This window comes from Lissotriton vulgaris, chromosome 12 (assembly GCF_964263255.1).
Source record: "Lissotriton vulgaris chromosome 12, aLisVul1.2, whole genome shotgun sequence".
Lineage (NCBI taxonomy): Eukaryota > Metazoa > Chordata > Amphibia > Caudata > Salamandridae > Lissotriton > Lissotriton vulgaris.
Window position 1 is genome coordinate 264389017 of NC_141700.1, and position 23945 is coordinate 264412961.

At 46.2% G+C, this 23945-nt stretch overlaps 1 protein-coding gene across 6 annotated transcripts in view; it reads right to left on the reverse strand.

Annotated features, from left to right (window-relative positions):
• ADGRG1 (adhesion G protein-coupled receptor G1) overlaps nt 1-23945 on the reverse strand; it is a 526961-nt gene that overhangs the window by 145746 nt on the left and 357270 nt on the right. For all 6 annotated transcript variants that reach the window (XR_015302413.1, XM_086945013.1, XM_086945009.1 and 3 more), the window contains 2 exons: nt 13185-13622; nt 6670-6757 (listed from right to left, as the gene is read on the reverse strand). Coding sequence is in view for 5 of the 6 variants with exons in the window: in XM_086945013.1 (XP_086801139.1) it covers nt 6670-6757; nt 13185-13622 (526 nt within the window). In the remaining variant the exon portion in view is untranslated. The remainder of the gene's footprint in view (nt 1-6669; nt 6758-13184; nt 13623-23945) is intronic.

Here is a 23945-nt window from a genome sequence, read left to right on the forward strand (position 1 = left end):
TCTGACTTTGGCCTTGGGTAGCACTGGAGGTTTTAGCATGGTTTGGAATGTGTCAGTGGACATGAGGTCTATGGATGCTCAAGTGTCGATGGCTGTGGTGACAGAGTATTGTCTGACTCTGATTTGAAACTGTGGAACCGGCCCCCGGGTGGCGTTCTTGTGCCCATCAGTGAAGATTATGTGAGCAGTGTTTTAGGTGACAAAATCGTCATCCATGTCTCCCATATCGCTTTCGGCTTCTGGGCGAGTGTGGACGGTATCTTTTGTGGCTTTGTGTTTTGATGATCTGCACACTTTGACAAAAAAGGTTGCATTTGCCACACCCTTTGCACTTTCTGCCCTAGGCCAGGCAGTCTGCAAACTTGTTTGGCAGCCCTCCGCAGTGTCTGCACTATTTTTGGCATCAGTCAGTTTCCGCCGGGGCTCAGCTGGTCATCGAAATTGCACTGCGTTAGCTGGTTCCACTTTGATTGTTCTGTGGAGTGTGACCTCCATTTGTGATAAATGAGTTTTCTGAAGCTCTTAAGACCTTCCAACTGTGAGTATGTATCTTAATGATTTTCCTAATTCTTGGAGAAGAGCTTCACTTAGTTTGGAGGAGGCACAACATTGAATCCGCAACTACTGGGAAGTTCCTTAAGTCTGTCATAACCCATCCAGCTTCTTGGAAAGCTTGTCAAAAGATGAAGCAATCATAGTTTTTATTGGCCATTGGCTCAAATTGTGCACTCAGGGTGGCAACATGTGTGTCTTACACTTTGAGCGCTGACTCTGTGAGAGTTTTGTATGCTCTTTGTATGTCTTTGCCTCCCAAGTGAACATGTGAAGTAGAAGGGTGCAGCAACATTCCACTGTAACGACGTGTTCCACTCAGTCTCTCCATTTGTGCACTTAGAACAAAGTTGCTCCATTGATGAAGAAAGGTTTGATAGCAAGCACAGTGGCCATATTGGAGAATTTGGCATTGATCTTGGCCTGCAGGTGAGTTCCTCTGGGGTTAATTTGGGTCAAGAAGTCCCTTCCGGCACAAGCACTGTCCGCCTGTGGAGCATGGAGCATCCGCCTGGTCAAGGAGCATTTGTATATTGACGCAATGCATGGCCACCTCCATGTTGTCCCTCTTTGGATCATCACTGGCTATACCATATGCTAGAGAAGTGTGTCTATTGTAGATGGTGGTGAGCACTCACGTCGTTATGGCAGTCTCTTATTGATGGCGTCAGACCTCTGTGATGCCAGAGCTGGTTAGTAGGCACTGTAACCTGAGTAGTAGGGTAATTGGACCGCAGAGAGATATCAGGGGACGAGCAGGCCTGAACAGGTACAATGGAGTCTCTGAAGGCGGAGTCCTGCAAATCACGTATTCTCTCCTCCCGGCGGAGAACGAGCACTATTGACATGAGTAAGGCCGGGTGACCACTGCAGGGAGGAGGTGGTGTTGAGATCGATGCGGGATTGCTGAGAGGAGCGGGTCGAGAACCGGCCTCGTCATAAGTGTAGATGCGGTCGTTGACTGCAATTCGCAACTGACGTAGTGAGAATAGCCTAGTTGCATGTGGCGCACCCTGCATGGAAAAATTACTCTGAGCCCAGAGTGGTCAGTTAGCCTGCAACATGGACACTGCCTGGCGCAGCCCCGCAGTCGATCTTTTATTAACCACCGTGTGGGGCGGGCAAGGGAGACCAATAGACACATGTATATGGGGATTTACTTGCTCTCCCCTGTCATTGGTCTTGACCAACATTACATCGCTTCCACAGTTCCAATTTTGGCAACTCTGGATGTAACCACATCCTCCTCTCCTGAATCAATAACAAGAAGAGAAATCCGTCCTCGTGAAAGCTCTTTGTGTTAAAAAAAAATCCCTGCAGTTTTCCTTCCTACATATATCTTTTGTTCTAGGACTATATAGATCCATTTTTCCCTTCTGAGAAAAGAGAAAGAATGGGTAGCAACCGTGTACCACCTTCTTCCTTGTCTGCTCTATCTGTCTTTCCTCCTTTCTCTCCACACATCTTCATCCCTCTTTCTATATGCAGGTTCCTCCCTCTATACCTTTCTTTACCCCTATACAGTACCTTTACCCTACCTTTACCATCTTACAGGTGCCCTGCCCTGTAACAGTATCTCTACACCCGTCAATATGGTAGTTCCTTTAATCCTGCCTACACTTCTACCCCTACCTATACCTGAGTAAACCTGTACCTACCTATGCCCCAGTACCTATCATCCTGACTATATCCCAGTACCTCTAGTCCTTTCTATGCCTGAGAATTCGACTCAAAAGGGAGACAAGGCATTAGTATAGATGCCTCCACCATAGAACCTCTACCCCTCCCTATATCCAGGTATCTCTTCCCATAGCAATACTATAATAGCTTGATGACTTTACCTATACCTTAGTATTCCTTCCACTGCCTATACCGTGATAGTCTCACCCCTATGACTGATTAGTAATTTGAGCACAAACTATACCAAGGAATCTCTGCTCGCTCTCTGTGCTGTTATACCTTTTCCCCCTAGCTGTACATTAGTACTCATACCGCACTTATACTAGTCCTCTCAGTGCCAGCTCCTCCACTAAGGGCGGGGCTGTAGAGCAGGGGAGGAGTGATAGAACACTCCTAAGAGCGCAATGACTGGCCGGCCCTCTTGGGCCGCCAATAACAGTCATACATACATTCCCTGTTCTCCATGCAGGCTGCATTACAGCTTGCGTGGAGAACATGCCTACCTCTCCAGCCCCTGGCTGAGTGCAGTGTCACAGCCCTCAGACCAATCACAACGCTGCATTGCAGCATTGTGATTGCTCAGGGCATGGCCAGTGTTTCCTGTTCCTGGAGTCGGACGCAGGAGAGCAGGAGCAGAGATGCGGGACCCGGCGGCAAGGTACGTGCTCATTTTGTTTTTTGCTTTGCGACTCGCGGCAACCACCCGCGCCCACCACGCCACCCGCTAGTAATGCTGGCATCCACTGGTACCTCTACTGCCACCTTCAAAAGAATACCTCTACCCCTACTTTTACCTGAGCACCTCAAACCCTAGCGATACCCTGGTATTCATACCAGCCTTTACACGCCCATGGCAATTACACTGAACTAGCAGGAAACAGGAGTGAATTTCCTTACTCTACTGCCCTTAAGGGTCTGGAACGACATTAACTTGACTTTGGGGTATCTAGGAACATGGGTACCAGAGGATGCATTTATTTAAAGAGGCTTCTGACTTGACCCAACCTTTAGTGGGCACCAATTTATCGCCCTTTACGAAGGGAGTACATCCAATCAACTGCCATGAGGGACCCACTTAAACTCTGTAGACCACTGTGGCGATAACTGAATAGCTCTGTTACCAACAGAAGTCTTTGATCGGCATTGCCAGACTCCTAAGTGCTAGAGTGGCTAAAATGCCACAAGTTGGCGCTTTACAAAATCATCAAATAAATAAAATGAATAATAAGGTGAGAAATCGGCTCATCAAAGCTGTCAGTGTGGCCATTATCTTAAGACAATTTATCTGAGTGCCACCAGTGCCATAATAAAGCTTCTTGCAGAAAGAGGTAGGTGGAGGCTTCCCTTGAATCGCCCTTGACGCACACGTGGCCTGTACTGAAGACTTAACTCTGTAAGTGCTATACAGTGGCAATATGCCACACGCCAAGGCCTTATAAATAAATACATATGTAGGGTTTGCAGAACTCACACAACGCAACTACTGTAAACTTAAGTAATAAAGAACTTAAAAGGACAGGAGGTATTTGTTAATGAGGGAGTATGGACGATTTTAGTTTAAGATTAGGAACTAGAAAGAACAATAATTGATCATTAAAATCTATTGGGGGGCTAACTGTAGTCAATAAGTCTGCAAGTTGTTCTGTCAGACCTTCCAAGTCACATGGTGCCACTGTGTGTCAGACGATATCAGCTCCCTTCCTTCAGTCACCTGGTGATGAGCCAATACCACACCATGTACACACAATTAACTGGAAACCCCAGTAGAGTTGACCTCAAGCAAATTCTGTGGAAGCTCTGTGCAGCCAATGTCCATCACAGGGTATGAAATCGCCCCAGGACATTTTCAGCAGCCTCAGAAGCTTTGGTTGTTTGTGTTGGAAGGGAGAGGCAGTGAATTTAAAGTACTGCAACTGTGCTCGGTTCAAAGCCCCACCCAAAGCACTACCCAAACCTGGCACTGCTCTCACAGCATGAGAGAAGTGCCAGGATTGGACGGAGTGGCCTCTCTCAGTGAACCTGACCTCCCCTGCATTCGAAGACGGGAGGGAACACTTTCCAGCGAAATGGACCAAAGGGCGTACCACACCCTCCAACCCCTGGTACAATGACACCCTTAAATCCATGCGCAAGGAATGTAAAAAAGCAGAGCGTCTCTGGAGAAAAGATGTTGACTGTAAGGACAAAACCAACTATATATCGAAACTAAAATCATATCACAAAGCTATTCGCACGGCTCGCGCAGCTTTCTATGCTGACAAAATCAATTCGAGTCCCAACCCTGCAAAAATAATCTTCAAACTAGTTCAAGAACTTCAGAGCACCAGGTCACCCTCCCCCAATATTGCATCCGCTAAACAATGTGAGGAACTCGCTACATACTTCATAGAGAAAGTTCAAAATATTTACAAAACTTTCTCTCAGCACCCCCTCTACCCTATCAAACCCACCAATTTCACCTCTGACTACACCCCTCTTACTCAAATCCCTGACATCTCTCCTGACGATCTTATCAAACTGTGCAGAAAGGTGAAATCAGGCTCCCCTGCGGACCCTATGAGCCCTACCCATTTCATGGACTCGCTTGATTTCTTCCTGCCTCCCATGACTGCCATACTCAACCTCTCTTTCTCCTCCGCTAATGTTCTGACAGCCTGGAAACAAGCATGGGTGTCACCCATTATCAAAAAACCCACCTTAGACCCATCTAAGCCGGAAAACTTCCGACCCATATCTCTGCTCCCTTGGCTGTCTATAATTGCAGAGGCTCACGTTAACGGCGTCCTCTCCAAACATGTGGACCTGAATAACATCCTGGACCCATCCCAAAATGGGTTCAGACCAGGCCATAGTACGGAGTCTGCCCTACTGGCCACCTCCGAATATCTCCGGACGATCTTAGATTCCGGTCAAAGTGCTGCGCTGATTCTTCTCAACCTCAGCGCAGCCTTTGACACGGTATCCCACGACATCCTTCTTAAGCGTCTGGAGATGACCGGAGTTTCTGGCCTCACTCTGACCTAGTTCCGCTCCTTCCTTGAGGACAGATCCTTCCGGGTGTCAGCCCCCCCATTTTTATCCAAACCCCGCCCCATTGCACAGGGAGTCCCTCAGGGCTCAGCGTTGAGCCCTTCCCTCTTCAACCTTTACGTGCAGCCTCTTGCTGCGGTGGCCAAAGAGTGGGGGCTGACGCTGGTGTCGTATGCCGATGACACCCAGTTGGTCATCACCCTCACGGAAAGCCCCTCCATCACGGGCTCCAGGTTCAGAAATGGCCTGGCAGCAGTGGCGCAATGGATGACGGATAACTATTTACAACTGAACGCGGGAAAAACGGAAGTGCTACTCCTTGGCAAAAACACCAGCCTCTGGAATGAGCACTGGTGGCCGTCATCCCTTGGCTCCATTCCCCCCCTAAGTCCCTTGTAAAAAATCTAGGAGTCTGGATGGACGCCTCACTCAGCTATCAGACTCACACTAAGAAGGTGGCCGCCACTTGTATAGGTTTATTGAGAAGTCTCAGCTCTATACTTGGCTTTTTCGACCCGAAGGTCCGCCAGCTGATCGTCCAAGCGACTATCCTTTCTCGCTTGGACTACGCTAATGTCCTCCTCCTAGGCGCAAACAAAGGAGAAATTGCTAGACTCCAACGCGTGCAAAATGCGGCGGCAAGAGCTTTGGCCGGCCTTCCCCGCAGATGCTCAGCCAGAGCGACCATCCGCAAACTTCACTGGCTACCCGTTGACTGCAGAATTCAATTCAAAGCCCTCATCATGATCTTCAAAATTTTTTAACTGGGAAGTCCTACTCTCCTACAAAATCTCCTCATTCCCGACGTACCTGGACGTGATCTGCGCTCCTCCAACCAGTACCTCTTGAGCGTTCCCCGCACAAAGCTTTGCCGCATCGGAGGCCGCTCCTTTAGGGTCTTAGGACCTAAGCTTTGGAATGCTCTGCCCCCTAACATCCGTTCCCTAGAAAGCCTTCCAACTTTCCGAAAAGCCATTAAGACCCTCCTGTTCCCCTCTTCGCTGGGGCAGCTGTTGCGCTTTACCAAACCTTAGAATAGAAGAATAGAATAGGCTGTGAAGATAGATGACGCGCTATGCATGGAACTGGTGATGGTACAAGACTATGGAAGAGTGTAACTATTCAGGGATAAAATACAGCAGTAGCGCTCCAGCAATTTTTGGAGTGTGGGTGCCGGGCCAATAACAACGTCTCATTAAAAATGCATAGAGGTATGGGACAGTCTTTAAATACACATTAAATGCTGCCAGATCAATATTTGAAGAGTCTCTTTAGTGTCCATTCTCCATCTAAAGTTATCGAGGTGCTGCAGCACCCCTAGTTTCACCACTACAGCATTGCAGCATTGCTCTAGTAAGCCTGTGCCCTCTCATAGCCCCACAGAAGGTGCAGATCTATTCTACTTACGCATACGCCATGTAGGGGTCGACTGGTGGTGCATCTCGTTGGATTAACTTTTCAACCTGTTTGACTTCATCTTGAACGGCCTTCACATCTGAGGAAGAAGACCACAAAGAAGCAGGTTACAGACGGTTGAATAGCTGTACTAATAACAGAAGAGATTAGGAGAGATTGAAAAATACTAATATAAGCACTTGAGATTGCAGGGTTCAAATCTTCTTTGCAATATGTCTCTCGGGAGTTGAATCCCCTCGGATTGGTACATAACCCAAATGTTCAATTCACAAAGATGATAACGGGATGCAGACCACTGTCCTCCATCCTCCTTTCTCCCTTTCTTCTATTTCTGTCTTTCTCTCATCATGCTCAGGGTCAAAGCCTGATCATAAAAAATAGGTCACGATCAGAAAAATGCGCCACAGGGCCAGCGCCCACCTCTGGCAACTTCGGACGCAAATTAAGCACTCAAAGGATAAAGTCATGACCTTTGATCAGTTTCTCTTAAGCAGCCTCTTGATGGACAACAGCAAGTTATGTGTTGATGTGTTAAGAGCTTAAAACCTGTTGGTGGCCTCCATGGGTGTTCCTGTCAGATTCCAGTTTACTAATCCAAAGGGAACTGTTGACAGTAGTAATATTTTAGAAACCAAAATTGTTTATGTTCTTAGTGTGCTAGTCAGTTTACATCTTGAACTGACTTTTAGTCAGCGATGGCTTTCTTTGTCTTAGAATTTTTTGTTGATCCAAGACTTTTCTGCCCGGCTGATGAGCTGTGTGCAAGCATTAGTCTTGTTGTAGTGTCAACTTGTTTGTGATATCGCTGCCATGACGTAACATCTATCCAAATGTGTTTGGATAGGAGCTTCGTTTGATAATTATGGTAGAGGATGACCGCTGCTACATCAGTGAATCGACTGCATTATTATTTCATGCCAGGAGCTGTTATCATGAACTGTTAACAGCTGACAACTAGTACCCGGACACTGAGCAAACATGCAGCATATGTGTTTTTGGAACGTAGACTGTTAGAAAACCCTGCAACCAAACTGGAGTGGACACATCAGGGACAACAGAGCAGAGGATCATTTCAGCTACTGTTGTGCATCTCACTGCAGAAAACATATACACAAAATACTAGATTTTTGAGGGAGTATTCCCAGATGTAAAGCATAGGAGAATGGTACAACCGCTGGTGGCAGTGGTAGTATGTTGCTTCTTACCTGGTAATGCCTTTCACGTATGCAGTACATTGCAATGTACATATTCACAGAATAAGGACAGGGTCAAGCTTGGGCAGCCATAAAATATGCACAAATGAGTCATGGTTCCCTAAAGGAGGGAGCTGTGCATAGCCAAGAACTACATTTAAATGTGCGTATTGACAGGGTTTTCATAGCCCTTTTGATGTGTTATCTGCTGATGTAACATGCCAGATTATATTACTTGATTAGTAATTTATGCTGCCCATCTACCGTCCAAGTCATTTTTGTGCAAAAAAAAGGAATGTCCATTGTTTCAAATAATGGTGTCCAGTTGATCTCTAAAATAATGGTGATTTTGTTTAGAATAAGCAGCTCCAACCATGAACGTCAAAAATGACCATCCACAATCAAATGGCTGAGTTGAAAGAATAAAAAGTTAAAAGTAGGTCTACATGGAGATGTAGCATGTGACATGAATGTGCGGCAAACAACCTTAACAATGAAGTTTTAATTATGACTTACCTGAACCACGAAGTCCGAACAACGACAATCCTTAACAACGACTTTCCTAAACAATGACTTTTCTAAACCATGACCGATCTAAGACTGCCAGGGCCTGACACGAAAGGCTTCTACATTTGTGATTAAGCAATTTAGAGATATGTGTCTGCCTGTAATGTTTAAGGTTGCGAGGACCCACAGAATTTAGTTATGGCCCCTCCTATGAGTGCTAAAAGAGAAGTGTCAGGACTGTGGTGGTGAGTGCCAGTAAGTGTGGGAATGATAGAAAGGCAAGCAGGGTCTTCAGGCATCAGTCAAATATCCACATTGGAAAAGGCAACATGCTTCTACCAGAAGATTGTTAATCAGCTGTGTTAAGAACTTACAAATGGCGAATGAGGCGGCCAGAGGATTAGATGTGACAATCCTGGGTCAGCGCTCTAGTGTTTCCCAGCGCGCGAGAGCCAGGAAAACAAAATGCGCTTGTTTCAGTGAGGAATGGCGCACTTCAACTGTAATGCGATACGTGTAGCGTCTCAACATCGAGTCTTCCATCTGAGAGAAAGTTTGTGAGGCGAATTGGAAAGCGTCTCAACGTTGAGTCTGCCATCTGAGAGAAATTTAGTGAGGCGAATTGGAAAGCGTATCAATATAGAAGCCGGCTGATTTACTATTACTAATTTCAGCGAGCCTAGTGTAAGCGGTACATTAAAACGCATGCGCAACCAAGACTGTTTGTTCAAGAAATAAGGCGTCCATAATTTAGCGTTAACACGCTTAGGGAAGAGTTGCACATGTTGTTCCCTTTTAAGCGCAACAATTTTTTTCCTGAAGTCCTATTTTTGATAAGAGTGTTTGGTAACTCTTTTCTTGCATTAAGGTGCCTCACAAGAAGAAGCCCTCATTATATGAAAAAGAACTTGTCTGCTAACCCTGTATCCTGTGGATTCCAGCAGGAAAATAAGGTACCGTTATTTTGTGCGTCACAAGGATTTGTCTTTATTCAGTGGACTCTGTAGCAAGAAGATAAGGTACCATTAATTTTGATGTTGCAAGAATTTAATAAAAAGACATTCATGCAAAAGTCAATATAACCTACAAAGACTGAATTCCACAAAGAATCCAACTAAGGAATATCTCTTCAACATAAAGAAAAGCTATTGCCTTTGGACAGTGGGGTATGAACGTGTAATGTTAAGTAATAAGTATGTCAAAGGAATTTAGTAGTATGTTTGTTGCATGATTATGTTTCTCCCCATGCATATGCAGCATATCTAGCCCCATGCAGTGAAGCTGAGGTGCAGGAGTTGTCCAGTGAATATATCGTCCAAGGCAGTCTCTCTTTCTATCCACTTCCCCTTTCCCCCCACTGTTGCTTTCACCAGGATTTGTCTTGCTGGTGGGGGTACTGGTGGCGGGGCGTTGGGACCATCTTCGGCTCCTGAAGAATTTGTTTGGTCTTCTGACAAGAAGCTTCAGTTGTGATTCATGTTTCTAAGTAATGACAAAATGATAAATGCATGGGCACGACAGGACAGGTGTGCTCTTCAGTCGTGAGAAAGAAGAGAAAGTTATTTAAGGTGCTCTTCATCTTCCCCGTTCCCAAAACTCCTTGTTCCAGAGAAACACTCTGCATGGTACGTCACTCCCCTTTGCACCCCCCTGACCTGACACGCTCATTGACCCCTGGCATGATTCACTTGGCACTGCAGCCACCAGGCAGGCGGGCTCTGAGGAGCGCGGGGTCATGCAGTCAGCTGTCATCCTGCCAGCTTTGTAGCAACATCGGGGGCACAGCGTTACTGGGAATGCTCTGGCCTCAGCCAATATGGGAAGAGGAGGGGTGTGGGGGTCTCCCCCCACAAATACACTGCTTGCATTCATCTATTATTAGATTTCTTTTATATAAAATGTCAAACAAGCGGATTTAAAAGAAAAAAGTGGTATAAATGTGTATTGAGCAATTTAAATATTTTTTCGTGGTTTAGGAACTTATTCTAAAAAAAAGTAGTGGTTTGGGATTGTTCGTTGTTTATCCATCGTGGTTAAGGAATTTGTGGTTTAGGCAGTAGTGGTTTAATCATGCATCCGAATGTGCAGCATGGTGTTAAGGAACTTCTGCGGATTTGCGACAACCTCCATGGCACTACAACCCATGTCTTATCTTATTATTTGCGGTGTGGTCCAGCAGTGGTAAGCAGTCTATACCCAGGCAAAAAAGAAACAATGTAATGAAGGAAGCAAATGTTCAAAGAATAACAATTGTGAAGAAAGGCTATGTTTTATTCACACATCTGAATCGGTGAGTAGGGGTTTTCTAAATGTATTAAACTGTAGGTAATTGAATGAGTATTTAAACACTATTAATCTACAACGTGGTATAAATTCAGAAAGCCAGCTTTGCATCACACACAAATGGTTATGGGAGAGGCACATGACCACTGGTTTGCAAGTGAAGGGGGCGGGGTGAAGTAATCTGATGTTGTATATATATGAACCTTTCCACTGCATGGAGATGCAAGGAATGTGATAGTGGAGAGCATTGGATAACACGGATATCAACAGTGGAGGTCTGCATGTAGCTGATGAAGAAGAAACAAGTTTGGGCTGAAGGTCAAACTTTATCCATAGTAAAAGAGTGAGGTAAGTACAGCAACGAGTTTTCAGGATTACTGGATAAATAACTGACCATCCATTTATTCTTCTGTGTGGTTTTCACTGTTATTGTGTTCTATTTTCCTTTTTCATTTCATTGTATACTTTTTATTTGTCGTTCATTTAAATGGGGAGATTTTTAGTAACCGTCTGTAGCCATCTGTTTGTCAGATGTCCTTGTATATCACACCCTTCCAATGGCAATATTTTGAATAATTTGATTTGACAGTCTGACAGTAATCCTCATCAGTAAATGCTCTTCCTCCCTGTGCTGCAGGTTCTAAATGTTTAATAAATTGCTCAGTTGGTTAATCTTTATTCTGCTGTTGTCGTGAGTTGCTGCTTCGGCTACTGTTAGGCCTTCATCTCAATGCTAAGTGCTACACAATGTAGAAGTTGAAGTTGAAGTTGAAAAGTTTTATAAAGCGCTCTATCACCATACGGTTTCTTGGCTGTAACTTCCTCCACACTGCTATGACTGCACACATTCTCAGTGCAGAACTCTAGGTCTAATCTAGTTCTGTTTGCTAGAGAGTAATTTTTGGGGTACTTCTTTCATTTTCATAATTATTCATGGATTCTCTCCATTATGAATTTAATGGCAGGCAGGATTTGCCTTCAATACCTCGCTGTTGAAGGTAACCACCATGTGGGCTGCTTAGCATTGGCAAATATTTAATACATTTGAATCCTGTGGCAAAAAATGAGCTGTAGCTTATGCTAGCCTCTGGATTTTTGAGCCAATCATTAAGGTTACAGGTTAGTGTTCAAGGAGTGTGTGACGTCACATCTGTTATGCTCGTGGTTGCTGAGATGACACCGTCTTCTCTTCACTGTTTGATAAAACTCCTCTCGTTGTCTGTGCTTCTCAGCTTCTTAAAATCCCTGAACCCAAGTCTATCTCCTTCTATGTTTTCACTGAGCCACGTGCAGTGTCCAGGTGTTTTCTGCATGAGGTCAGGGGAGAAGAGCACCCTGCCATCTTTTCTGTCACCCAATTGCTGTATAGGTTCTCCTGCTTAGCCTGCGCCATCTTGTTTGTGCCAAAGATCCGGTGCCGATTTCGGGCTCACAAACCTTTCAAATATGCAAATCAATGAATCCCTTTCTGTCTATTACAATGTAATGGGAACATTTTAAAAACGCATTGTCTTTTGGTACATTGCGAGTAAATTGAAATACGTTTTAAGATGTTTGTATGCATAAAAAACAGAGTTCGTTGTAATCAGTGTGTTCCACAAACCACGGATTACCAATGAAAGTGGTTACTTCAGACAAATCAAGCCATAATTATGGCCAATCAACCAGCAAATCTCAGAAACGCCCTTACCAACCCCTCTCTCCGCCCCCGGCAGTGGCAGGGAAGTAGGGACTGATGGTCCATAAAGAGTACGGAGGAGGTTGTATCCTTGTGATTAAAGTGCCTGCTTCAGAACGAACTGTGCATTCATGTGAAGCGCCTATGAGCATGAATGTGTGAGTTTCTCTCTCTATTCCATGCACATTTACCTAACATTGCACTAGGGTCTCATGTCGCTGGGCCAACCACTGGAAATCAATCCCTTGTTTTCAGAGCATGGACAAAAGCCTATTGTTCATGGTCCTGGGTGCTAATGACAGAGCTGGTGAGGTGTGCTGGCTGGCACCAAGGTACAAAGGCAGGAAGAGGCGGAGATGTGTCATATAGATGACCATGAGGCGGGCCAGGACATAACGATGTGGAGGGGTACAGTATGGGGTGGACATTACACATGAGTACGTGGTGCGGAATGGACACAGTGAGAGTAACTGAGCGGGAGAACAGCTCAACAGGGAGGAGGAAGTGTTCTCATGTGGTAGGTGACCTCGCAAAGGGCTTTGGACAGTCGTCTGAAGGTGTTAGTTTGATGCCAAGGATACATCTGTCCATAGTCTTAGGGCACAGGTAATGATCAAGAATGGATGTGTTTACTCTGGAGAGGGGGGGCACAATTTACTTCACTAAGCAGCAGAGATTGAGTGGCCAAAGGAGGGGAGTGAGGGGTGAAGTCCATTACAGAGGAGATTGTTTGCTTATCCGAATGTGCTGTATACAATTTTTCGTGACATTGCAAACCAATACAAATATTTCAACAACAAAAAAAGAATGGATACGTTGCTGATATGATGTGTAGGAAGACTTACCACATGGTCTTCGAATGTTCATCTCGTAGTGGAGGGAGCAGTTGGTAAGATACTTGTCATTCCTATGAGACACACTGTAGAAAGCCTCACTTCGATGACAGTTCCGGGATACCCATTTTGGCGGACTACAGGTCTTTGCCCGGCACGGAGCATTCTCCATGTTCACTGTGCCGCGGGTGTAGTTCTTAGTTCCATAAGATAAGTTGAGGAGTCCTGGTTTTCGGAACCAGTAGATACAGAAGCGGTGTTTGCCGGGTGTAGAGTTGAGTGGCACCGTGCCGCCCATGTGGAAAGGCGCTATGATCTTCAGGGAGTTATTCCTGTTCACAATGGTAATGGTGTCGCAGTCTAGGTTGGAGTCATACACCAGCATCCCACCACCAGAGGCCTGGTTTCTGGTGCCACAGAACCAGAATGGCATTGTGTCTGTGAAGACGCCTGTGATGGAGACACAAAAAAGGGTTTAGGACAGGAGTAAAGAGGCAAAAGAGTGGGAAAATGAAGAACAGGAAATGGGGAATAAGAAGGAGCTCTGGTAAATGGCTGGATTGATGGAGTACTTTTATCCAGTCTTTCCCATACACCTCAGTTGCACATTTTTGCTTCAGAACAATAGAGAAGTCGTTGCAAGTAATGCTAACAAGAAAGATAAGGAGAGTTTGGAGGAAGATAGTGCAATGACAGGGGAGAAAGTGAAAGGAGGGGGAATGCGGGGAAAACGACTAAGATGGCGGGTAAAGGAAGGCAGAGACAGACTGAGTGAGAAGAGTAAAAAGATGCAGTGAGAAACAGGTGGAAATAAAAGACAATGCATGTAGTGAGAAAAGTAGCAATAAAGAGATGGATTGGATTTTTAAAGGAGGAGGGAATAGTAAAAGCCCTCCTCCCAAGGGGCCTGCAGACGCATGCGCAAATTGTGCACCCGCCGCCAAGTAAACAGCTATTCCACGATTGTAATATTTAAGAGGTGCATAGATTACACATCATTCTGAGTTTCACACTTGGGGGTGTGGAGAAAGTGTTAATTATGTGCTAATTGTTACCCTGATTCCAAGATGTACAAACCCATGTCGTGTAGCTTGCTACATAATTTGGCACCTGTTTGACCATGTCTGTTTATATGTTCCTTTACACATTTTTACATCAGACAGTAGCATAGGGTGCTATGGTTTAATTTTGTATGCATTTATTTTGAGATTATTGGATGTTGTACATTTCTGTCTAACTCTGACACGAGCAAGGACTGTCACTATGCTATTCACAAAAGTAGTAACTGGGCAATATATCAGTGTCATAGAAATTTTAAAAGGCATATTCTGCGGCACTTGATTGACATATTGTTTGGTACAGTAATTCAAATCGTCACTATTTCTTCAGTGCCATGATGCATGTTGGCTGTTATTTCTCCTAGCACATAAGATGTGGTGGGAAATATCTCTGCTGTGGGGTAACGTTTCTCCCCCAGTGTACATTTTTAGGACTCCCTACTAGAAAACGTGAAAGTCCAGGGGTGTGAAAGTGTCTTTCCTCTCTTCTCAAGGGAGTAATCTCAGTGGTCCTGGTATGGGGTGAATGTTAGGCCCGAGCAAAATTGATAAATGTATTTCCCACAATTGTGTACAAAATCACACAAAAATGATGGGAATATTTCAGAAACCAAAATGTTGGTGTACCTCATGTCAAAATCGAAACCAAAGGCCAGCATTACATTAAAAAGTCAAGTGAGATGCTGGCATGGGTTGGTTTGAGAAGATAATCCCTCCCGCGAGGCATTTTCCACTTCCTCCAAGACATTTTGCAGAAAAAAACAATGCAAAAATTCGTGGCCATGAAATTTTGCAAGAAAAAGTCCTTCACGCTGCCCAAGTGGCGTGTAATCCTGGCTAAAGGCTTTTTTAAAATACCTCCTTATTTGGTTATTAAAATATTTTCTTTGTTCTTTGCAGATAATATTTGAATATAAACAATATTCAGAATGTTTTTTTTACATATAATATTAAGTAAACTGATAAGGAATAGACATATATTTTCTTTAAAGAAGGGGAACCAAAGCAAAAACATTTTCCAAAGCGCAACTAACACCTTCACCAAACACATGGGGCCCCTCCTTGGCGATCCCTGCCAAAACGTCATACATCTGCCACCCCCTTGAGGGAGGGCACCTCAGTTTATCTGCAGACGTTGGGAGGCTTCAGGGAAAAAGAGACTTTGGCGACCATTGTATAGGGCATCTGTATAGATAGATGCATTATTTGGAATCTTTCCCCTCACGCCGGATTTATTAGACTCTATTATGTCTACAAACAAACACCCTGTTAAAATCCACATTGTTCCTCAGAAGACGACCCTTCCTGTCACCCACATGCATGTTATGGTTTATCCAGTGCCTCAGAAAAGGCTCTGCACTTATTGCTTATACCCAGTGGCGGCTGCCAGCTATGGGGAATGGTAGGGCAGAGTAATGGGTGCATGCATGGGCTAAACTAAATTCACAGCGACATGCATTACATTATCGTTTTAAAGTTAAAATGTTTAACGTTATAACGGTAATGTAGTGCATGTCGGTGATGTAGGGAATACATACACAAACAAAATACACTAAACAAGCATTGGCATCGCCAGTAGGTCTCGCCTTTGGGACCTTATGTTTAGTTATCCAGCACAATATCCTTGGTGCAACAACATCAAGTGTTGCAAGGCTAAACACTTATAAGGTCCCAAAGGTGAGACCTATTGGCTATGCCAATGCTTGTTTTACATGCAAACACCTCAGAAGGACCAGGAATTCTGATCACCGTTTAAATCTTAGTGTTTGAACAACTAAAACACGAGTCTGAGTCATAACTTGTGACTCACGAACACGCCCGCACTTCTTTGCTCCCGGACTAGATTTGTGCTTTACAAATACATATTAAACTTTTTGGCCAGCGCAACTGTAGTGAGCTCTACAAAATCTTAATTTATAAAAATATGAATTCAATAAAATAATAATATTGTTTGTATTTCTAGTATTGTCACGTGATTATTTACTCTGTAAAGAAATATGAAGAATACAGAAGTTGTGTAAAAGAAGTAACAAAGGTTTACTTTGAATTGCGCACTCCTACACCAACACTTGCCTTCGGGTGCCAAGTTTTCGGAAAACAGCAGGGAGGTTGATATAGTAAACAAATGAACCTCAGTGGAGAACCAGGTTGCCATGTGAATTGATGGGCTTATGGCCAATGACTAGCATTCCTGAAACCTGTGGTGCAGCTCGTTGCTAGCCCAGGGCCCTAATGAAATGGCATCCATTAGCAGAGTGAACCAATGTGACTTTTAATATATGGGTAATTCGAATCCAAGAACTTCAGCTGCCTTGAAATATTGCAACAAAGTTATGAAAATCCAAGGCCACCAAGGACCCGCAAAGATACTCTGCTACAGCAACACCTGAACTGGAAAAAAACAGAAGGGGGGTATAGACATGGGAAATAAGAGTACACAGACACTAAGCACAGAAGACACAAACTTTGGCCATGTAAGATAGATAATGGGACCAAGAGGCATAGATACTGATCTTTGGAATGATAGACTAAAAACATTCACAACTGCTGATAGTCGCAAAACAACAAGCCTTGACAAAGCCAATAGGTTTCGCCAATGCAAGATCTATCAGCTTTGTCAATGTTCGTTTTATTTTTTATGTATAGCTGCACGCCTTGTATGATATAACAGCTGATATGTTTATATTACGAATGATAGGTCTGCACTAGGAGCTTTAATACATGTTGGACTCATTTGCTCAAACCATTGTAAAACAAACGCATTCATTTGTTGTGTACTTTGTTTTGCCTAAGTGCAATTTGACTTAGCTGGCTGCTTCGGAACATCTTGGTTTTTAATTTGCCTATTTGAGCTTATGATTCGCACCAGTGTGCGTTAAGAATTCCTAAAAAGCAGCAAGCAGTGCATGGCTACACACCTGGAAACAGGGGAATGCGAATCACACACAGGGAAGGGCATTCCTGCATCGGGAAGGGCAGTCGTGGCACTGGCATGTGAACTGGAGGTTTGGGGATTTTAATTGGAAGCCATGAGATGGGCACATCAAGGCCTACGAAAGTGGACAGTGAGCCCTGCAATGGGCATTGGCAGCCCTGAAATTTGCAATGGAAGTCCTGTGACGAGCGATGGCTGTCGTGGGATATGAACTCAAGGAGAATTCAGTCTTCTGAGTACGGGGCGCTCCTGTCATGCTCTTGTTCCCCCCAATGCCACGTTTACTATACTGCAATTAGAGTTGCATTTTGTATTCCTCTGCATCTGGTTCTTCACAGTGTACAGCCGGCACAGTACTATCCTCTTTCTGGCTGCCTATGGCAAGGAGGAAGAGTTGGTGAGAAAGCTCAGTGGGTTAATGTCTCTCTTCCAGAGATCTACATTTGAATTACGGTTTCAATTACAATAAGTAATTCACTGCATTGATGTGCAAGCTGCAGAGCTGTGTGTTTGTGTGACCTTGAAGGTCACAGGCCAGGGGCCCTCAGAAACAGAGAATGTTCAGCAAGTAAGGTGCCTGCTTCAGAGGTCAAGGTGTAAACTGTAGGTCAAAATTTTCAAACCCAGAAAAATAAATTGTTCATTGGATTAATCGGACTGCTGCAGAGATAGAGAAATCTGAACATTAGAAAATTAAGTCCCAATAAGATAGCTCCGCGGGTAAAGACACCTTCAGCAAAGATCAGTGGGTAGCAATCGGGGTTAAGTTTCCTCGTATGCTTGTGTGGATCTAATATTTCAGAGCCTTGCTGAGAGCTTCTGAAAAGAAAGAAAATTAGCATGGTGATGCAAAAGCCTCAGCCCTTGTGGCGGATAAATGAGCCGGAAAGTAGGAAAGAAAACAAGCGCGCACTCCTCGCACTTCAGCGGGAGAGAGAGGCGGAGGGGTGCACCCGCGAGTGGTGCGCGAGCGCTGGAGAGAGCAGGCTGCTCTTTTTCAAAGCACATACTCGTGCTTGAGGCGCACCTCTGCGCACTCCCGCAAGCTGTATGCCACCACAAGAACGAGTATGTGCTTTGAAAAAGAGCTGTACGGCGGCTAAAGATCTTCTATGCAGCGCATGCGCGCTGCATGGCCAAGACCTAAAATAGGAAAATAAATCACTTACATGGCTGCACATCCTCGCTCCGGTCCCGATCTTCTCTACTCCAGTATGGGCCAGCCAACCCCCTTAACCAATCCTGGTGCTGCTCTCATGCAGTTAACCAGCATGAGAGAAGTGCTAGGAATGGATGGAGCGGGTTAGCTAGATGCTCCTTCAGGCCCTGGGGGCCCGTGCTTGGCTCCACCCAGCTGTCTAATTCTAAAAGCTTCAAAGTGGGCATGTTACTTTGGCCGGTGCAAGACAGCCGGCCAAAGTGACATGCACATTTTGGAGCATCCTGTCAGTCACTGCAGTGCGCACAAAGGAGAGAAAAAAAGGCAATGAAATCTTTTCATTGCCTTTGTGCGCATTGCAGCAGCAGGCGGGGGTGGCGACGCTCCCCCCCCCCTCCCCCACACCTCGTGAATAAAGAGCTGCTGCTTATACAGATCACAGCATGCACGTATTGGACGCACAAATAAAATGGCTGCTGAAGATAATGATCCTGGGAAGTTTTGCAGAGTTTCAACCATTGGATTATTTTGTGAGCTTCACTGCTGCCTCTACAATGCACAGGTTTTTAGCCTATATAACATTTTGGGGTGATATCATGCCAAGCTTGTCCTTACAATGTACAGGTTTTTAACCAACATAACATTTTGGGGTGATATAATGCCAAGCTGTGCGACTCATTCTCCCTCCAATGTACCCCTGGGGGATATTTAGGGTAGTTTGAAACACTCACTCAAGTGACTGTGGGATTTCTTTGAATTCCTGTGATTTGGTGCTGAGACTGGCCTGTGTCCTTACTCTTTAACTGTGCTTCTCCCAAGGCTGTGCTCTTGTATGTTCTTCATGTATACAGACTGGGCTACAGCCGAGGTTAGATAAATACAGAACTGGACACCCTTTAGGGTTTTTTTGTGTAATTAATGTTTAGATGAGGTGAATCTCCTATTCAGATTGTGTGTTGAAAGTGATCTGTCTTGAACCAGCAGTAATGTTTTTGACTGGAGATGACCTGTTACAATACGGAATTGGGTTGGTTGGAGCAGGGCAAGAGACTGTATCCAGTACAGCCTTGTGCTTTGCTGCGCGATAAAGTGATTCCTGGAATTGGGAAACATAAATCTGATGGAGAGCCTTGATCAAATGCTTCAAAACCACTGAAGTAAACACTGGAGGAGCATTATTGACATTTTATTAGCTCATCTGTGCCCTTCCAGAGGGGACAGACCTGAAACCAAACGGAGGAACCCGGACCAAAAGGAGCAACCACCCTCTCATTCAGAAAACAAATTTTCAAGCTTTGGTGGGCGTTATCAATGAGGGGCATCATCAATGAGGAGCAGCTCGCGTCTATAGGGGGCACAAGCACAGGAACCAAATGCACCCAACTTAGGGGATCTGACAACTTAGGAATTACTGATCTGAAAGATCCGTAGTTTACAACTTTGAAACATACTTGCTCATTTTGGGAGGATTTGAGCTTCTTCTACAGCTGGTTCTTAGATCTGAAGCGTATCAAAACAGCTCCAGTTTGGTATCTCTCTTTTGATATAAAGAAGATTTACTAGGGATATAAATGTAGAATGTTGACAACAACTTCGACTTGGAAGTCGAGGTTGCCCTCACAATCTCGACTTGGGAGTCGAAGAGGTTGATGGTGTTTGGATGGAAGGAAATCGAGCACCCAGCGCGTAACAGACTAATAGTGTGGAGACTTTTTTACGCCACATTGCTGATAGCAAATTAGTAATGTATGTGAGAGAAGTTAGCGAGTATCTACACTCAGAAGTTGCCCTAAGGATTAAAGAAGAGGTAATTTCAGGAGCACATTTTTACCTTCGTTCATTGAAATGTATGGGGATCCCATTGACCGATGTGGCCCTTAGGTTTTTACTGAGATTTAACTATTTAGTCCCTTGCAGTGCTCTAGTTCACCTAAACTCAAAATATTTTACCATCTTTCAAGTCACTGCCAAATAACCCATTGTTTAAACCGAGCACAGCATACCTCTGATAGACGCACAAATAAAATGGCTGCTGACTTTGATTACCAGTTAAGTAATATCAAGGTTCCTCGTGTGTAGAACTTGCATTACATGGAGTTCCCTGTCCCTCATATGCAAGACATAACAGCATATGGCTATGCAGAGGTTATCTGTGTCACTAGACATTTCTGCACTCCACATATGCACTCCGTGTTAGGATTTTGCAAAGTTAAATGTGATTGTTTTGTGCAGGGAGTGTTCCTTTACATTCGCGGACTTCCTGTTTGTGGTGCACAATATTTAGACAACATTTTTATTGTGAAAGAATCCCGTCTTCTCTAGATGCTTGGCATGGTTTAAATCATTTCTAAATAAATTTGGGCCTTTGCAAATCTTACTCGCACTGACAAATGAGAGGAGGTTAACAGCCTTCTCAAAACGGATTAACCAATAGAAAGCCACTCAGAAAATACATTCTGTTAGGTTAGCTTTCAGCCTCTGCATGAGCAAGGCTGTTGGGCTAGACTAGTTTCGCGTTTGTTTTCTTGTTTTAGAGGAGCAGAGTAACAGATGATTGGTCTCTGCCATAGTGGAAAAGCATTTTTTTTAATTAACTGCACTCTGCAGAACTCTAGTTCCTGGCAGAAAAAGGATGGTGTTTAGAAGTTGTGGTTTTTGCTACGCTTCATAAAGCCTTTGCCTGACTTCTTCAGGTCCCATTGCTTCACAAGTGGGTAAGCGGTAATGAGATGATCATGACGAATGGGGTGAAGCCTTCTACAGAAGATTTTTTTAAAGTAACTCCTGCTACATGCCTCAACGTTTTCCATTTATTTGCAATTGTGGTAACGAGCGGGCTGTTCTTAGCGACCTACTTTTCTCTCCTCGGTTGCGTGCCAGTCTTGCATGAGTGAGTGTGAGTGGGTTGGTTAGCAACTGTGTATTTAGGGAAGCTGTGCTTTCCTTCATGAATCAGTCAGCTGCTGATGCAATCAAGGGAAGCAAGTGCTCTGAGAAAACGAAACTCATAATTTTGGGCCAATGTCTGCGTGTAGGAAGCTGGCTCTGTATGTGATACTATCACTAGTTGTTAATAGCATGCACGGAGGCCAGGGGTTTGCCAGACGTGTACAGGGCTCAATGTGAAACCCAAAGTGCTCTATTAGTGGTAGTGTGGGCGAGCAGCCTTAGACCTAACACAGAGGGGTGTAAGACATTTATTGCACACCTGCTCAATAAGGGACACACGATGCAAGGAGGTGTAGTGTTGCTGCCAGTGGGGTGTGCTACTGCAGCACACGCCCCCTCCCACTGTTCTTGACTGGCCTGCCCCTCAGGCGTGAAGGGGCTTTGGTATGGCCCAGACGTAAGCGTGGACACGCATGTCAGTTAATGAAAGGCCCAGGGCCCTGGGCGTGGCTAAGTTAGTTACCAGCCACCAAAGGTAACACATGTGTCCGGTGTCCATGCTTTCTAGGCCCCAGGCTGGAACACCACATTGGCGACGACGGTGGTCTGTAGCCCACCCACCGCGTGCCCTGTTGCACCGCGCCCCTACCGGTTTGCACCCCGCTGCCCGGTAGCCCTGCGACGTGCCGCCCTGCACGTGGCGCACTGCCCTGTCCTCCAGAGCCGCTTGCCGCCTGCTACGACGCCAGGGTGACTCACCCCGTCCACCCCGGTCCCAGCGGAGACCCGCCTGCCTGCCTGTGGCTGCCCGCGCTGCCTTCCGGTGCCTCCACACGGCATCCATCGGCCTCCCGGCCCGTCCAGCGACCGCCTTTGCAGCGTGGCCTGGTGTGCCACCTACAGGTACTGGCTGCAGCCTTCCCGCTCTCTCCCGCTGTCCCTGGGCCCAGACTGCGCCTCTCCCTACGACGCCAGTCCCGCGCGGCACCCCGGCGGTCCCGCGCATGCGCAGTGAGCGCCCGGCAACACGTCTTCGACGTGCAACGCGATCTCCTCACGCATCTCGCGTGTCCACGGCCCGCAAGCCCTGCCAATCCTCACGCATCAGGCGGAACGGGGCCAGAGTGCGCTTCTCAAGTGCCTGCTCCATCTCACAGCGTGTGTGAAGGCTACAAGGACTCCCACTGCCTGCTAGCAACGCACAGACGACCCACCAAGCCCTGCTTCAGCCACCATGGCCAACGTGCCGCCCCTGGAGCCCTTCTTCATCACGGGTACGCCCCCCTCGCAAGCTGCACGATGGAGAAAGTGGGTAGAACGACTCGAAAACTACTTCATTGCGGCCGACATCGCAGTGGCGCAGCGTCGTGCAATGCTTTTGCACCTGGGAGGAGAGGCTATTCACGACATCTCCAAGGATATCACAGAGGGTGACCCGCCCCACACATATGCCACCCTACGGGACGCCATCACAAGGTACTTTGAGCCTTTTACCAGCGCAGATTACGAACGCTTCCTGCTCCGACAAGCACGCCAACTCCCTGAGGAGTCTGTAGATGTATTCTACGCGCGGCTTAAGAAGCTGGCCAGCACGTGCACGCTCCCGGATGCGGAGGATGAAATTCGCGCCCAATTTATTCAGGGGTGCGCCTCTCTGAAGCTGCGAGAGAGGGTGCTAGAAACGGACGCCATGCCGATGCGCGACATCCTTGCCCTGGGACGATCTAAAGAACTTTCCAAGGCCCGTGCGGCCCACATGGAGCCGAAACCAGCGGTCACAGTCAAGACGGAACCGGTGTGCGCCGTCAAGTCGCAACATCCAGACAACCGGACGAGACCTCCTAGAAAAGGGCGGCCAAAACAGACTCAGTCCACCCACGATCAAGCCTGCATGTGGTGCGGAGGTGCCACTCCACACAAAGGCGCCTGCCCAGCCCAAGGCAAAATCTGCAGCGCGTGCGGCAAAGCCAACCACTTTGCGAGCGTCTGCTTATCGTCACAGCGGAAGAAGCAGAGCGGCCCACCCAGGAGGGCGCGACAGGTGGCGCCACTACCGAACACGTCAAACAGCAGCGACATGGACGACGACAAAGAAGACGCCGCGTCGGTCCACGTGGTGCGCATGCTCAACACCCTAGCAGCCACGTCTTCGACGAACCAATGTGTACCATCCAAGTACATGGCCAAGCAGTCAGAGCCCTCATTGACACCGGCGCGACGATAAAGCTCATGGCCACCAGTGTGTACCAGTGCCTCGAAGACGCTCCCACGCTTCACCCCACCAGAGTGCAAGTGTTTGCCTACGGAACCCGGCGCCCGTTGCGCCTGTGCGGAGTATTCCGGACGGCTGTGTCCCACGATTCAACGCAGCTACAGACAAAGATCTACGTCTCCCAGGAAGGATCAGGGTTCCTCTTTGGTTGCAAGACAGCACGAGAGCTCGGACTCATACACTTTGCCCTAACAGTACAAGCTCAAGGATTGGACCATCTGGTCGCAGAACATTCCTTGCTGTTCGAGGGCATCGGATGTTTACGAGGCCCCCCCGTCCGACTCCACATTGACCAATCAGTGGCCCCAGTAGCCCTCCGGCACAGGCGGATTGCGTTTCACCTCCGGCCCAAAGTTGAAGCCGAGCTGAGGATGTTGGAACAAGCTGGCATCATCGAACGAGTGACTGGACCCACACCGTGGGTGTCCCCCATTGTTGTGGCCAAAAAACCGAAGCAACC